Raw genomic sequence first — 17976 nt, 5'->3', positions numbered from 1 at the left:
CAAAAACATTGCCGAACAAATGAGATGGCACAAAGAAAACCCACGTGCTCTGGGGAAGATGAGTCATCCTAGTGATGGGGAAGAATGGAAACGATTTGATCAGATGTATCCCGATTTTGCCAAGGAACCCCGCAATGTACGACTTGGCTTGTGTACGGATGGATTTGATCCTTTCGGTAATTTTGGGAGGAAGTATTCTTGTTGGCCCGTTATGGTCACACCATACAACTTACCACCTTGGTTATGTATGAAAAGACCATTTATCTTCTTGTCACTTATTGTTCCGGACCAAAAAGCCCGAAACGTAATTTGGATGTTTATTTACAACCATTGGTGGAGGAGTTGAAATATTTGTGGGAAGTTGGGGTGGAAACTTATGATGTGTCTAAAAAACAAAATTTTCAACTTAAAGCTTCCCTTTTGTGGACAATAAATGATTTTCCCGCCTATGGTATGCTATACGGGTGGACTACACAAGGACAAAAAGCATGTCCTTGTTGCATGGAGGAAAGTAAAGCATTTTGGCTTCCCAATAGCAAGAAAATAAGCTGGTTTGATTGTCATAGATGCTTCTTACGAGAGGAAATCCACATAGGAAGAACAAGAAAGCTTTCACAAAAAGTAAAGAGGTGCTTGATGCCCCTCCGAAACGAGTGCCTGGGGATGAGATATGGAAGACGGTATGTGATTTACCATCCCCTATTGATGGTACCGAGGAAGAATTTAAAGAATTGAAAAAGCAGAAAAACGGTTGGTTTAAAAGAAGCATTCTTTGGGACCTTCCTTATTGGAAGACAATGTTGATAAGACATAATTTGGATGTAATGCACATAGAAAAGAATTTCTTTGAGCAACTAATTGACATGATCATGGATGTAGAAGGTGAAAAATGTGATAGCATTGCTTCTAGAAAAGATTTGCAGAAATTTTGTCATCGTCCCAAATTACACATTCGCGGCGACGGGTCTAAGCCAACATCCATTTTCACTCTCGACAAAGCTAAGAGAAAAGTATTGTGTGAGTGGTTACAAAATTTGAAGTTTCCTGATGGGTATGCATCAGATTTTAGTCGATGTGTTGATCTTAAGAAGCTGAAGTTGCAAGGCTTGAAAAGTCATGATTGTCATGTATTCATGGAGCGATTATTACCCGTTGCTTTGAAACACCTCGTGCCAACAAACGTTTGGAATGCAGTTGTTGAGATTAGTCAATTCTTCCGAGATTTATGTGCCTCTTCAATATGTGTTGATGACATGATTAAATGCGGAAGAGCAAATACCACGAGATATTGTGTAAGCTTGAAATGATCTTTCCTCCTGCATTTTTTAACTCCATGGAGCATCTACCGGTTCATTTGCCATATGAAGCCAAAGTTGGGGGACCCGTCCAATATAGGTGGATGTATCCATTTGAAAGGTAATTAAGATAATCTAGCTACTTTTAAATTAAAATTAATAATAATAACTAATCTATTTATTATATGTTAACTTTATTATTAATAAAACTCATCATTAACTTTTATAGGTTTCTTAATCATTTGAAGAAAAAAATTGGTAATAAAGCTAGGGTGGAAGGTTCTATATGCAATGCTTATTTAACGGAAGAGATTGCAAACTTTTGTTCTCTTTACTTTGAAAAACATATAGAAACCAAAGCAAAAAACTTGAATGTTGAGAAACCGGATGAAGTAGACGGAAGTTTACCCGAATTTTTTCAAACTCAAGATGATGAAGGGTGTTCATCAAAGGGGCAAACACGATATTTGGATGATAAAGAGTATAATCGTGCCCACCTTTACGTGCTATCTAATTGTGACCTCTTGGAGCCATACGAAACACAGTTTGTTAATGATTTCATTCAGAGGAATCCTAATATAAGTAAGGATGATGTTTGGGACAAACATGAGGACCAATTTCCATCATGGTTTCAGAAACATGTAATTGAGTTGAATATTCAAGATGATTTGATAAAAAGTTTGGCTTTTGGTCCTTTAAAAATGGTAAGAACGTGGAATCGATACTCGGTTAATGGGTTTAATTTTCAAACATTCAACCACGGTAAAGGTAAGGCTAGGTGCAATTGGGGGGTTACTATTTCTTCTCTTGATGACAACGAATACTATGGTATAGTTGAAGATATCTTTGAAATTAGTTATAGTGGACGTGGCCGAGCTTATAAAACTGTCTTATTCAAGGTTGACTGGAAGGATAATTCGTGGTGGAATGAGAGTACATGAACAATACAAGCTTGTAGAAGTGAATCGTACTAGAACATACTCTAAGTATGATCCATTTATACTTGCACATCAGGCTCATCAAGTGTATTTTGCTACTTATCCAAGCACAACAAATGATAGAAATCAAAATGCGTGGTGTGCAATCTTTAAGACAAAGGCACGGTCACAAGTTGATACAACTTTTTTCCAAGAAGAAAACGTTTCAAATGAAACGCTTTTGTCTCCACCCGATGAAATCAACTATGAACATGAGAATAAAGATGGTGAAGACATGGAAGAGGAAGAATTTTATGATGTGGAAGAGAGCTAGGGGGAGGATGAGGCGGAGGAGGAGGAGGAGAGAAGGGAAGAAGAGGAGGAGAGGAGGGGGGAAGATGAGGTGAGGAGGAGAAGGGAGGAGGAGAAAAGGAGGAAGGACGAGGGGTTTGGAGATGAAGATGATTATGATGATGATGATGATGATGATGACGATGAGGAAGAGGATGAGGTTGAGGACGAGGGGTTTGAAGATGAAGATGATTAAATTGGTATAATTTTGTATTCCTCAAGAGTAAATTATTAAAATTTAGAAGTCTGTATAATTTTCATTTATCATTATTTGTGTTAATTTTTATTTGTATTACTGCGGATGGCCGGAGCAGTCGAGGTAGGAAGCGTGGACGCGGCTCGGGAGGAGGACATAGTACGCGTCCGGAGCATGAGGAGGAGTTTGTGCGGGAGGATCGATGCGATGCAGACGGTGACGGTGGTGAGGAGACCGACGCTACCGACGAGACACCACGGGTGCCGATACGGTACACTTCGGATAATAAGATAATTCTTGAGCCGGCGGGATTATGGTAAGTTTTATTCTTTATTAGTCTACTATTTTGTTGTTTTTTTTTTTTTTTTTTTAAATAATAATTGTTTGTAATTTTACATGTTCAAAATAAATGCAGGTTTATGGACGATTCCGTGGTACGAGGTGTCACGAAAAGCACGAAGACTAATTTCGTGGGTCCAATTCCTACATCGTGGACACAAGCTTCTCCTGCACAAAGAGATGCGTGGTTCAATAACTTTCGGGTATATATTTTCCGTATTTCTTTGTTTTAATAACCAAGGTTATACTTTTATAAATACTAATATGAAATTTTGTCGCTTTTTTTTTGTAGCAAGCATATGCTTGGTCACCGTCTCAAGAACGGAATGTCCGTATCGTGTACGAGGAAGTCGGTACTCGACGATATCGGGACGTGATTTGGAAGGTAGTTAGGCGCCCAAAGGAACCAGAGCACATGAAAGGTATTTAATTAACTTGTTTTGTTATTTGTATTAATTAGTATATACTCTCTTATATTATAAATAATATCAGTAACTTATTAGTTATGATTTCATATGTGTAATTGCAGGTGACAAGTATGAAGGCTTAATAAAGCATACCAAAACTCCCGCTTTTCAGAAGAAGTCTAAGCAAGCATCCCTCAACAAAAGAGGAGGAAAGGAAGACGCCGTGAACGAGCCTACTCATTACGCGGGTTCACGATCGTTCTGGAATCGTATGTTGGGGGTAAGTTTGTCTATTATTTCACACTTTTTTTTGTTTTCAATGCAACATGTTTATTTTATGTTAGATTTTTTGTTGATTTTCTAACATGTATGTTTTTTTTTTCATTCAGAGAGGAAAGAAGAAGTCACGGCCCGATTGCGACGGTGCATTTAAATCGTTTTCGGACACGCATTCCAGGGTTGACCACAAAGGGGTTAGAACTTGGACTAAGCCAAAAGACAAGCAATTATATGTAAGTTTCCGTAACACTTAATTTTTGTTAATTTACTCTCTTTTAAAATGTCGTATATAAGGTGGTTACCATATTAACTTACAACCATTTGTTTAATATTGTAGGAAGCATTTGAACAAGAAAAAGCCGCCAATCCGTAAACTCAGGATAATGACATATGGTATAAGTTGGTGGATGGCTTCAAGAAAGGGCACGTGTATGGTACCGGAAGTTCAACACCGGCTTTCTATGAGAAAACGCGTAGGAGATCGACTTCAACAATTCCCCAAAGAACACGTATCAACCGGGAATTATTAGTCAACTTCAAGGTCAAATAAAAGAGCGTGATGAACGTGATGCCAAACGTGATGAAGAATTGCGCCAAATGAAGGAAAGAATGGCAATGTTTGAGACTTGGTGGCAAGGTTGTAACCCGGACTGGACCCAACTACGATCCAAATGATCCGCATGGTCCACAAGGGGGAGTGGAGCCGGTGTTGGCTTCCAAGTATGATGATTTTAGCATGTAAGCTTGTAAAACTTGAACACTTTAGACTTGAACATTTAGAATAGCTTAGCTTGTAAAACTTTCATTTTCAATATATGAAATGAAGTTTGAGAAATTGGGAGGTGTTGGGTTGAAATGTATGGTGTTGTGTGTTGAAATTTGGGATGTATGGTGTTGTGGAACATCGGTTTGTATGCAGGTTGTAAATATTTGGCTAGCAATGAAAACGAAAAAAACCACCAAAACTTACAGTAGCTTTGGCGACTGATTTGTGTTTTGGCGACTGAAAGGCAGTCGCCAAATTGGCGACTGATTGACAAGGTAGTCGCCAATTTGGCGACTGATTGACAAGGTAGTCGCCAATTTGGCGACTGATTTGTAGTCGCCAAAACACAAATTAGTCGCCAAATTTGGTCAGCCAAACTGGCTACGTCACCCAAAAAAGGCGACTGAAAAAGCATTTGGCGACTGCTAATCAGTCGCCAATTTGGCGACTACCTTTAATCAGTCGCCAATTTGGCGACTACCCTATCAGTCGCCATTTTTGCCAATTGGCGACTGATTTGTCAGTCGCCAAATTTGGCGACCGACTTTAGTCGCCAAAGCTAGAAAAGGCGACTAAGGTCCGCGACTGACCTTTAGCGATCGATTTGATCGCCAAATTGATTTTGGCGATCGATTTTTCGCCAATTTCAATACTTTGTTTTAATTCTTTTTGTAGTGGTTAGAAATTTCTTCGAACAAAAACGTAAAGTTTTTCGGACTTGTCGAATATCAAATAATTTGTTAGGAACACTAATCGGACCTAAACAAATTTCAGTAAAACGGAAAATTATCCGTTAATTTCAATATTTGGAGAACGCTAAGTTTTTCGAACGCCAAATAAATTTAAACCACCATCAGGGTGATTATAAGTGCGTAACTCGCCAGTCAATTTCATACCACCTTAAACGAATTTGAAGATTTTTAATCAAAATTCAAAAGAAATTATTTTTGAAATCGTTCGATGCCACGATCAGGGATACTCTAGCCATGATAAACAATTGGCTAAAATCAAGATGAGAATTAGAAGAAGACACCAAGGTATCGTCAAATTAGGGGAGTTAACGAATTGTTGTCAAAACCCTGCCGGTGAGCGCCATAAGTTTTCGCTCACCGGCAAGAATGCGGAAGCGGTTTTCTAGAGTCCTCAAGAAAGAGGCTCTGATACCATGATAGATTTTATAAAGGGAGGGTTCATAAAGGTAATTGTATTATTGTGTCGATCTCATGAGAATACATGACGATATATATAATAGACGACAATACTCTAAACCCTAGACGGTAGCCGTCGTAACTCATAACCTAACCCTAATGATAGTCGGCCCTAATAGGCCTAATATCCTAATATTCTTTGATGACTTGAAGTCCCATAGGTATGTTTCTTCCTGAAAATTTGGCAATAACTGAAGTTCTGATTAGCAATGGCTTGGCTTTTATCTTGTATCCTCGTCAATTTCTTCACAAAATACTGACAAATTTGCGAAAGGTCAATCTCTTGCAGCCAAGATGAAATTACGTCAAGGATAAATAGTTCAGTTATTTTAACAAGTGAAATGATTTTTCTCAGGTTTTGCAAATGTCAGAACAATTTCATATGGTGTGCAGAGATATGGGGATACCTACATGTAGACAAGGTAAACCTTTGTGTAATTGTCAAGGTTGGATTCTCTTGTTAATGATGACATGGAAGCGTTGAACGACTAGACGAGACTGCAGAGATTTGTCAAGGTTGGCCTTTGGTGCATTCGAGAAGACCTGAATCTTCGACCTACTATGCTAATCTTTAATCAAATGCTTAATGAAGTTGCTAAGTGCCTAATCCTCCTTCTCCGAAATCATTTTCTGTTACTGTACAAGTTTAGTACCTTAATCTTCCTGGGATTATGTATTTTATAGCAAAGACGTGAAATAGTCCATATACATCTCTTGTTACTTAGTTGTTTGGAAATAAAAAAAAAAAAGTTGAATGCTCGAATGCTAAGAACAATCTCGGGGTAAGATTATTGGTAGTCTTGAGACAGAAAAGACTCACTCAAGAATACCAATAATCTACCCTAGTCTTGACAAAGTCTTGGAAATTCCAAGACTCAACTTAAGACTTTAGGTGAGTCTTGACCCTACCTTAAAGAAAAATTGTCCAATGAGTGGGTAACATGTGTCATTTCTTTTTGTTAAAAAAAAAAAGTGAAGTGGAAAAGTAGAGTCTGAGGTGAGTCTGACGGATAATGTATAAAGTCTGAGATGGGTCTGAATAATAAAGAAATAATAAAAGTTAGTTGAAAGTTGATGTGCCAAAATCTTAAGACTTTTGAGAGTTTCACTGATAATCTCACCCTCAACAATTAATATCAATCTCGTAAGGCGGTAACATTGTAGTGTAACTTAATCTCTCTTAATTGGTAGGTGGGTAATTTACCAATGAGGCGTGATATAACCCCTACAATATGCATTTTAATTAGAATATCACTATTAATGTAATTTTGTTATCACAAAATTATCTATTTGTCTTCTATAGGCTCTTTTACATAAATATTACAAGAGTACTCTTTTAACAAATATCGTTTTACTATATACTCGTGTATGCTTTACATGGTTTGTTTTTATGTAGGACTAGTTTTATTGGTTATATGGTTTGTTTTTATGTCGAACAAAAATTTGAATGTAACTATGCTTTTAAACGCCAAAACAGGATGTAGTTACGTCTTTCTACCATTGTAAAAAAAAAAAACTGTCTTACATTACTATTTGTGTTTGGGATGTGCTTTTTCACATACAGATTTTACTCTTTCACATACGTCTTTTACAACTTTATTCTTGTCATTTTTTTTTCTCTTTCACCCAATTATTTTTTTTTCATCTCCTTTTCCTTTACCTCCCTTCAGATAACTCACTCCGTCCGACCTTATTCCGTTCGATCTGTTCTCCGGCCAACCATGCTCATTGTGGAATGAGACATCAGAACACGGGTCATCATCTTGCGTATGTTCGCTATTACTTGGAACATTATATTACCCATATAATCGCAGAATAAATATCAATCAAGGGTTTCATTTAGATCATCTGCCGGAAGTAAATTACAGTCTCACTATTTGTTAATCAATTAGCCAAGAATGATTCAAAGGGTTTGCTCGACTTTTCTTGGCTTCTCAGTTACATATCCAAAATAAGCTTGACTTCCCTGTTACTCACGCCAAATGGAGTTAGCCTTCCACAACCTCCCTTTGAATACTTTGACTCCACTAAATACGGGAATCTCACATTCTAATCTTCTTTTTTGCATAGACCCTTTGAATCATTCTTGGCTAATTGATTAACAAGTAACATATTAATTTCAATAATTCACTAATTAGATCATTACAATTCATTGTTCAAGTTTTTCAAGCAATTAGTTTCGATTTTAGGTTGAAAGATACATGTAAGAATTAATTTGTTTAGGTTTAGCTACAAGGGTATGATATGGAAAATTAATGAAAAAATGTATGTGAAAGAGTAAAGTTCGTATGTGAAAAAGTAATTCCGTTGTGTTTTTATGTACTTGTAGTATAATAAAATAGTCCAATACTATCTAGTATCTAGCCCATCAGTAATTTTAGTACCATGTCAAATAGACCCAACACTGATTTAACATTGGTTTTAAGTAGTTTTACTCAGGTGTAATAATCAACAAAGTCGCTTTGGCCGAGTGGTTAAGGCGTGTGCCTGCTAAGTACATGGGATTTTCCCGCGAGAGTTCGAATCTCTCAGGCGACGTTTTCCTTTTTATTTTTACTCCATTATGGCGCCACACGTACTGACGTACCACCAGCGAATTAACCCAAATTTGTAAAATTTACCATTTCCTAAGTTTTAATCAGAAATTTATATTGGGTCGACACTACGAGTTCAAAGACAAACAATTGCTGAATTTTCAATACAAAATTTATCTTGTCTAGATTACACTTCTCTCGGCCTTATGTAAGCATCATTTTATAATATTTTTTAATGCAAAACTGTCTTATTTGACAACTTATGTTTGCCTACTTAGTGTCACAATCCACCTCCCTTTTAAGGTCGGATCATGAGACTTTGTTTAAGAATAACAACTAGGAACTGTACTAAAAATGGGAGTAATATGAAAGTATGAAACCACAACTGAGGCCAAACCAAGCCTTGATTGATAATGATAAGGCGTCTGTTTTTACACAAATTTTAACTTAAGACGAGAATATCCGTCTTAGTCTGCTGTTTTCAAATAGCATTATTTAATTGCACTGAAGGAAGCTTGTGTTTACACCAACCACATAAATAATGGAGCCTACTGATTGCAAAGTGTCTTTAGTAACTGCGTGTCTGCGTGTGTGTTTGTTGGATTCAATTTTATGCCGAATTGTCTGACTGTCTCAGTTATCTTGGGAGTATGGCAATAGACTGGTGGATGAGAATATGAGATGTGATAAGTTTGGATCACATTTCACAATCCCCATAACATTTCCAAATATTTATTTTGGGTTTCGAAAATTATTTAAAATCAAACAAATTTGTATCTCATGAAATAAAATTTCAAATTGTGTGTGCATTACTTCATCTTTGGTAGATTGGTACACAATTAACACAAACTTGGTTTACTTTCAACTCTTTTAAAGTAAAGATTGTCTTCGACGGATTTTAAACTAAGACATTGAGTACTAAAAGTGCGACACGGACTGTCATGGTTAAACACCTGTAATAACAAATTAACAATTGATCTCGTGTCTTGTATGTATACAATATTGTAATAGATACTTAAAATAGTAGGTCATATTCTTCCCAACTTAATTTCGACTCACTTTAATGCAGTTTAGTTTAGCTCAACTCCATTAAGTTAGTTCAGTTCACATAATGGTCAACGTAACTTTATAATATTTGAGCTCATATTAGTTTAGCTCTATTAATACTCATTCACTATAGTTCAAGCTAAGGTCAATTTAAACTCTAATATTTCAATTCAGTTCAGTTTCACAAAATTCAATTAAAATTAGTTTAGCCGGAAAAAAAAAAGGGCATTAGTATGTAATATATGAGAAATGTAAATTAAACTAAGGCCTCTCTCTATACATAATGATCTTATTAAGTTTAAGTTGGTCTTGCTTAGAGATGGAAGTGGGCCTTGTCTCGTGCCGGCCCATCGTGTCTAGAGGAAAAAATGCGGCCCAAGCGCACAAATGTGGCTTCATGTCGTGCCGGTGAAATGAAATGGCGGCCTTGACACGGCCCACGACCCATAGCGTGCCGTGCTTCGGCGTGTCCAAGCAATTCCTCCATTTAAACCTTATTTCTTTGTATTTTGGGCATGTCCAAGCGTGTCGTGTCATGTCTTAGCTAGGCATGGTCTTCTTTCTTAAACTTTGGCCCATGCACGATCTATGGCGTGCTGAGCCGTGTCAATTTCGTGTCGTGCCAAAATAGGTCAAGGGGTCAGTCCACACAAAATACTATCTTACAACCAGTTGTATATTAGCATTGTACAACCGCCTCAAAGTTGTTGAGTTCTTTACACAAAGTTGTCGAGCTATTTTATAAGTTATTGAGCTAATTTAAAAAGTTATTGAGTTTAATAATTATTTCTCTTAAGCTCAATAACTTTGTATTGTAACTCGACAATTTTGTTAGTAAAGCTCGATAACTTTATAACAAAACTCGACAACATTGAAAAGGTTGTACATAAACTACATACAACCAGTTGTATAATCTACTAATTGGTCAGTCCATTGGGCTATGTGCTTACTTCCATCTTTAGACTCCTGCTTAGGACGTGCATATTCATTTCACTATTAAAACAAGCCAAAATACTACCATTTAATTAGAGACAATTTTTTACTAAACTTTGTGCACTTAGCCTTATAATAGTGATATCTATTTGACCATTTTTATTTAAAACGCATATAAACGTCTTATATTTAAGAAGAATTTGAGTTTCAATTTTTCTTTTTCTTTTTAGAAGATGATTTTAAGTCAAAAAAGTAAAGATTCTTGTTTATAGAAATCTGGTCCATCCTTGTTTCACAGGTGAAATAGACCAACACTGTTTGTTACAGTTGTTTCCAACACTTCAACTGCAGATCACAGATTCACAAATTTCACTGTTTAGAAAGAAAAGTGTTTAATAAGCAGATGAAATACTAATAAAATACGAAGTACATTTATTAAACAGCTTGATTCACACCCAAATTATTACTCCCTCTATTCAACTTCAAATGGTACTTATCACTTTTTCACGTTTGTCAAGGCGGGTTTTACTTTGTAAATATCTTTAGTTACACATTTGTAAAAATTATAAAAGTGAGATATTTTAAATGTACTCCTAAAGATGAATAAAACAAGATCCCACATAAATATATTTTATCTTATATATTGGGAGGAAATGAGAAGATTCTTCTTACTTGTGAATAGTGTACAAAAAAGATAACTACCATTTGGAATTGAATGGAGGGAGTACTATTTAAGACGGATAATATTCGTCTTAACCTTAAAACGAGTTAAATATATATCAACTAGTATTAAATTATACAATAGGTCTTGGTATAGACGGGTGGGGCGTATAAACGGGTAAAGACCTCTAAGAAAATGGGTAGGGGGGACAAGATGGGGCACCCCTAGGGATGGTAGTGGGTCGGGGACCCGACCCAGACCCTGAGGGTCGGACCCTAATGGGTCGGGTATGAGTCTCATTTTTTCAGACCCAATGGGTATGAGTCGGGTATGGGTCTTAAGAAAATATTTCGGGTCCGGGTCCGGGTCTAAGTTATGAGACCCATACCCGACCCTTAGACCCTTTATTAAAGAAAAAAAAATCAAAATTACAACTTTTTTGAATTCATACTGGCAGACCGTAGAAACCCAACTAAAATCTCTTTCTCTTCCCTCATCCCATAAAGTGATAAAACTCAACCAAACTCTTCTGACAATATCACCACTCCACCACTGACACAAGAAAACCACCACCACAAAGATCGATACGCGATCGGCAACCACCTCTCTAATAGCCGCGACCGACAACCACCATTAACTGGCAGATTAATAAACTCATAATGTTAAAGTAGTATGATTTTTTTATATATATTATAGACCCCATACCGTTAATCTTATTACTAAAGTGGCTAAAACTCGGACCCGCGGGTAGACCCAGACCTACCCTTACCCATAGGGTCCGGGTATGGGTCCTCAAATTTTAGACCCTTGCGGGTCTGGGTCCAAAGGAAAAATCTCGGGTCGGGTCCGGGTCTAGGCAGACCCTACCCAGGCCCTACCCAGTACCCATTGCCATCCCTAGCCGCACCCCCCATGTGCTTCCCACTTTATGGCAAATGGGTATTTTATGAGGAGAAATGGTATCCGTCTATACGTATAGACGGATAGTGTCCGTCTATGAGAATTTGTGTAAATTATAGGGCAAATGGCCCAAAAAATGCCAAAAGGCTATCTATAATGAGACCTGTACCTTCATACACAAATTCTCATATCCGTCTATAATAAAAAAAACGGGACGGATATCTCTCATAAAGAGGCAAGTGTGAGGACAAATAAAAAACCGTGTGAGTTATTTGGTCTCTCATCCGACACGTCTCTTATTATAGACGGATATCCACGTTTATAATGAAACTTCCGCATCCATATGATAGTATTTAATCCGTTTTAAAATTTAGGATAAACACAAATTCTCATCGAAGACATGACATATCCATCACAAGCTGAAGACGGATACCATTTTACCTCACAATGTACCCACTTTTTCTCTCTCTGCAACACTATTCATGTGGTCCCCTTTCTCCACTAACCCATTTTGTTACCATTTCATCTCACAAAATATCCGTCACAAATGGTAACCCGTCACAAGGGAAACCAATTGTAGGATAAATACTCCGTCCCAAACAAGATTTATTATAGTTTAGATTTTCTACACAAAACAAGCAAATATCCCTTTACACACACACTTGTTCTCTCTCCAAATTTGAGTTGTGTCTTTTTCCCCTTCTCAAACTCCTCAATTTCACTTGTTTCACCCCTCTATCTCTTTTTGTCTGCTCATCTTCTTCCATCATTTTTATCATCAAAAAATCCATCTCTTTTTTTGTTATAGAATCTTACATTTGCCCTTTTATCAAACTTGCATGCTGTAATAGTGTAATACTTTCATCATCAATCCTTATACCTTTCTTCTTCTATTTCCTTCTCTTGATCTGGATATTTCCTCTACTGTTCATCAACTTTTTTTATGACAAATTTTGGTTAAAGAACTAATCTTTTCATGGATTTTGAACTGGGTTTTTGTTATTTAGTTTTATTAGATTAATTACAGTTACATAAATTGATGGGTTTATGAAGATTATGTTCCTGTTTTTCTACAACACTCAGTAAGTGTATTTGACCTTTTAATTTGTTTTTGCTGTAAATCTGGCAATGAATATTACTCTCTCTGTCTCAATCATTTGTTTACCTTGTTTATTCTCTTTGTGGCGGTTTTTTTAATCAAAAGGTAAACAAATGATCAAGACGGGTATTTTTCATCTGCTGACTCATTAAGTTTTGGATCTGTCATAGCAATATGTTGATATTGATACTTATTGTTTTGTTTTCATCATTTGTCTTGTTCAACATATGAATATTTGATGAAGACTGATTTAATGTTCATGATAATATTTGCCTTAGCTTTTAAGTCTAAGTTGAGATTCTTACTGATTTTAGATTGTAAAATGTTGAGAATAAAGCTTCAACCCATATACGAGTTCCAAATGTAACATAAAAGGTCCGTTTGGGTGCGGCCGAGGTCCGTTGTTGAATTTAACATAAAAGGTTCCATTTTAATATGATTAGCAAGTTTTTCTGTAAACTGAAGAAAGTGATGCAACTGAAATATGCCTGTTTGATTTTTACTCCTATCATCTGTAATAATATCTATTGCATGCTTAACTCTGATTGATTTCAGAAAATGATAGAGATATTGTAGCATTGGTATTTGATTTTCATTTCCAATGGAGCCAAATACTTTTTACTCTCGGTTCTTGATTATGATGGAGTAAAGTAAAATGGCTGACTAAAATGGCTGACTAAAGTGTTTGCGCTTATTTATATCGTGAAGTAGCAGTCCTTCCATGCAACTCTTAGATTGAATTTCCATCTTGGGTCATTCGGAAACAGTCTGTTTGTTTTGTTGTGAATGGGGTAGTGTTGTTATTGTGTTGAAGTTGGGAAATCAAAGTTAATGTCTTGAAGCAGCGTCAATCTTATATGTTAATGGTAATGATGCGTGAATTTTGAGGTGTGGACTGTGGAGTCATGCAGTGGTCTGTCGACTGTCGATACACTTGTATCCCACAGCACGGAAATTTGAGATGTTAAAGGCTTAAAGCTATCATTTGCATTATATGATTATAATCTTGTTTATGGTTTGATTATGTCTCATATCTTGTGTACCCAATTTGAAAACATGCAAATTCTCGTCTCAAATATGAAATTTCTGTCGATTGGTTTGGATAGGAGGGAGTATAACTCTTTTCAGATTGATATTCAGTTCTTATGTTTCGGTGATTATAGAGACTATTTTATGGTAATATAATTGCGATATCTTGTTCTTTGGCAGGAAGCTCATTTGTTAGTGTGAATCTTGTATTACGAGATACTAGTAATGGGGAGAGGTAGGGGAAAAGCCAAGAAGTTGACAGTTAGCAGCCATGAAGATGGAGGAAGTGGGGAGGAAGAGAAAGTACCGGTTCAGAAGAGGAGGGGAAGGCCTCAAAAGCCGTTCAAGGACGAGATCGAGGTCGATGAGGAAGATGCAGCCAAAACGGAAGAGGAAGCCGTAGAGGATGTTAAGAAGAGGAAACGAAACTCTTCCACAAAAGACAAGCAGTGTCTAGTCAAGGAAGAAGACGGTGTTGGAGCTACTTTAGCTGCTGACATCACCACAAAAACCAACGGGTTTCGACATATTGGTAGCCGGAGGAAAAACAAGCCTCGTCGAGCTGCTGAAGTTGGAGTCGAGTGTTAGTCACCCAACGAGCGAACAAGTTAGTCGAACTGATCCTCTTTTGCATAACATTATGATTACGCTCCTTCTAAAGCCCCCCTTTTTCATATTACATTCTAAATTCTCGTCTTCATCCAATTATGCTAGCTGTAATTTTGACAATGGATGTGATATTTGACCGCTTCGGCAGCTGTTTTCTAGTCTTCAATGAGCTTTAACATTGATTTTGGCTTAACCAGTTTCCCTGATTCAATTTTGGTGTTTTCTTGACACTGATCTACTTCTGCTTTGCTGTTATTATTTAAGATCTTTAAATCTTTCGCATTAACGAATAATCCTTGGAACTAGACCGATTTTGACCCTTTCATTGACCGCTCTATGCTTTAGTCTCAATTTTCGCAGAGATATAGTCTCGGCTGAAATTAGTTTTCAATATTGCCGAGGTTGTGCCAACGGGTGGTACACTGGTACTAGATCAATTTTGGACCCTATTCGGGTGAAGGATGAAGGGCTGTGAAGTAGACATATAATCCGATTCGTATTTGATACGGAGTATAATTATTTTTTGGGTGAAGTCATAGATGACAGATTTAGATAATCTGTAAGAAAGACATAAAGATGGATTTTAAGTAGCAAACAAATCAGTAAAGTGGCAGGAACTTTCAAGTTGGGAGTAAGATTACTGCAGTACAGCCAAACTGTTTCCTGGTGATGGCTTTGTGGTGGTCCAATTCCTGTGTGAAAGTCAAAAACCTCGAATTTCGTTTCGTCTTCCTTATCCCTTTTTCTTTTGTTTTTACTTTGCGGGTATGGTTCGAATCTATGTTACTCCGACACTTCACTTAGCGGCCGTGTCACGTATCCGACACCTGCTTGCCCGATACCGACACGACACGACACTTCGACAGTTCATTTTAGACTAAAAAATTTACACAAAATAGCCGTAACCGACACTCGACACATGTCGGACACGACACCCGTGTCGGAGAACTTGGACCGCTGGTCTTCAGGCTTTTATGCCGAATATGATCACCCGTGTAAAAATTTACACAAAATAGTCGGGGTAACACAGGACTTCGAACTTGGACCGCTGGCCTTCAGGCTTTTATGCCGAATATGATCATGGCATTCTTAGAATGTCTACCACACATAATTTCGAAACTAGGGGTCACATAAGTAACCATCGATTCCTCAAATAATATTCTCTGCCCTTCGGAGCAGTAGAAAGGGACGACTACTATATACCGTAGGGAAAAAGAAAGCGCAAGTCGTTTTAGGAATAATTTTGAGTGAGACTGCTACGTCCGGAAGCAAAAGAATAATACATACATCAGTATACTCCGTATCTTGTAAGAATTAGAAGAGCGATCTTTGATAATCTTATAGGACTCCGCTGAACAAAGGTGTCGCGCATAAGACTATCTCGTTACAAAACTACATAAACTTTGGTGCCGTTAATTGTTGATGTTCCTAGTTACGTACTATCAAGTAGTTGCAAATTTAGGTGAAGCGAAGATGTTGATCAGCGATTCAGCGCTTGATTGAATCCAATGTCTCAGCCTCTCTAGATCTACAGCAATAGCAGTAACACTTTATTACGGAAATGTACGTAGTATATAGCAAGACGATTATTGTTGTAATAAGATGCAAAAGGAGGAAGAAAACGAACCTGGTGTAGATATTGCCGGTATGAGTGGGTGGAAGGGTGCTGCTGGACTCGTCTTGAATGTGAGCAACTTTACGTAAAAAGGACTTGTCAACCATTTTACCACCGGATTTAACTGCACGAGTGGCTTCTTCTACCTCAGGTAACGCTCGACGTTTCTTGTTGACGTAAACACTAGGGTTGTGCAGGAGTTGTTGTTTGCCTGTGTGTACCGCAATGCCCGCTGCTATTACCACCAGTCCTCCCACCATCCATATTGGTGCCGCTGATGCTGTCATCCTTCATTTTTTGAAATCGCAATAGCGTATAAGCAGAATGCAGACATAATTACATCGTATTATAAGAAGAGTCGTGTTGTTTACCAGAATGACTTGCGTACTTGGGATTGGGTTTGATCACTCGTCGTTGAGAATGATCTGCTTTTTTGCATCATTGATCTCATATAACCCTGCAATACAAAACATTTTATGCAGCATCAAGCCATTATATAGAAGTTTAGATTTAATACTCGAGAATGTAACTATTTTACTCGAGAATAAAATATCATATCGCGGAAAAAAAAAAAAAGAGAGACTTACAGATGCTCTGAAAGCCATTGTGTTAGAATGAATGGTGATAAAAAACTAAAATTATGAGCGATTTGGATCAGGCAATGCTTATAATGATTTTTAATTGTATAAATTTTAGCCATTTATATTGATAAAATAGGGGCCAAAACATTTAAGCTGATTATTAGGAGAATTTTCAGGTGAATGAAATTGTGGCCACTAATCTTAAGAGCATAGTCTCACAATTTAGCCAAGTGTTCTATGATCTGGCACTATTTTCAAAATTTACTCTGTTTTTAGGGATTGTTTTAAATAGTGAAATTCAGAAATGGATAATGTTATCGAGTGGTACTGAGTCGTGGTACGTTAACGTACCACCATCTATCATACTTCATGTAAGATCGGTCATTTTTATATCTCTGATATATTGGATGTAAGAGAGTGTAATAATTGATATCGAGATTTGAAATCACTTGGGAATGTCATATCATTTTCCTTCAATATATTGGTGAAATAATTTGAACATTTTAGGTACACCGTGTTAAGGTGATAATAATTCAGATGAAAGCGTTGATTTTGTATCAAAAACTTACCTTGGTCTTTGTGCCAAAACCGAAAGACAACAATTGACCGGGACGGAGGGAATATAAAGTATCAAAGAAGTATTTAAAAATATCGATACGTGTATTGTTATTTAAAATAGAGAATGCGGGATATATTAATATTTAAATTAAAAAAATAAGAGACAAGGTAAATAAAGTTCAAAAATTGGCATTTAAAGGCAAAAAGACCTACAAATTCATTTCTAAAATCCTGATCATTCCTTAATTCGAACATATATTGACTCAACTCGTGTTTGAAGCTAATATACCAAATACACACATTGATCAAGCCATATGGTAACAAATTGCATTAGATTGGGAGTAGCTTAATAAAATTTAATGTCTTAGCTGAAAAGTGGATAGTTTTTCAACAAGGTGTAAGGTAACTCGGATAAACTCATTTTGATAAAAATTTCACTTTTACAGTTTTACTTCTTGCGGACTTTTCATATAAAGAGAATCAGAATAGTAGAACAACAAAGTCGCTTTGGCCGAGTGGTTAAGGCGTGTGCCTGCTAAGTACATGGGGTTTCCCCGCGAGAGTTCGAATCTCTCAGGCGACGTTTTCCTTTTTTATTTTATTTTTATCTTATCTGGAAAATAACCTCATTAAAATGTGATTCCATTATCAG

The 17976-nt window shown here is 36.9% G+C and overlaps 1 protein-coding gene, 1 long non-coding RNA gene and 2 other non-coding genes across 4 annotated transcripts; 3 read left to right on the top strand and 1 right to left on the bottom strand.

Annotated features, from left to right (window-relative positions):
• Positions 1 to 8214: 8214 nt before the first annotated feature.
• TRNAS-GCU (transfer RNA serine (anticodon GCU)) lies at positions 8215 to 8296 on the top strand. The gene has a single exon. It is a non-coding gene; the product is annotated as a tRNA-Ser (tRNA).
• Positions 8297 to 12444: 4148 nt separating this feature from the next.
• On the top strand, positions 12445 to 14763 carry LOC141657873 (uncharacterized). The gene is made up of 2 exons (XR_012548878.1): positions 12445 to 12915; positions 14142 to 14763. It is a non-coding gene; the product is annotated as an uncharacterized LOC141657873 (long non-coding RNA).
• A 1033-nt stretch (positions 14764 to 15796) lies between these two features.
• LOC141656252 (uncharacterized) lies at positions 15797 to 17022 on the bottom strand. The gene is made up of 4 exons (XM_074463079.1): positions 16773 to 17022; positions 16557 to 16642; positions 16198 to 16473; positions 15797 to 16098 (listed from the first exon to the last, which is right to left on the bottom strand). The coding sequence occupies exons 1-4, from the start codon at positions 16788 to 16790 to the stop codon at positions 16059 to 16061; spliced, it is 420 nt and encodes a 139-aa protein (XP_074319180.1). The 5' UTR covers positions 16791 to 17022; the 3' UTR covers positions 15797 to 16058.
• An 803-nt stretch (positions 17023 to 17825) lies between these two features.
• On the top strand, positions 17826 to 17907 carry TRNAS-GCU (transfer RNA serine (anticodon GCU)). Its single transcript has one exon. It is a non-coding gene; the product is annotated as a tRNA-Ser (tRNA).
• The last annotated feature ends 69 nt before the right edge of the window (positions 17908 to 17976 follow it).

This window comes from Silene latifolia, chromosome 5, assembly GCF_048544455.1.
Source record: "Silene latifolia isolate original U9 population chromosome 5, ASM4854445v1, whole genome shotgun sequence".
Classification (NCBI taxonomy): domain Eukaryota; kingdom Viridiplantae; phylum Streptophyta; class Magnoliopsida; order Caryophyllales; family Caryophyllaceae; genus Silene; species Silene latifolia.
Note: the sequence above shows the minus strand (reverse complement) of the source record. Positions and strands in the feature narration are given on the sequence as shown.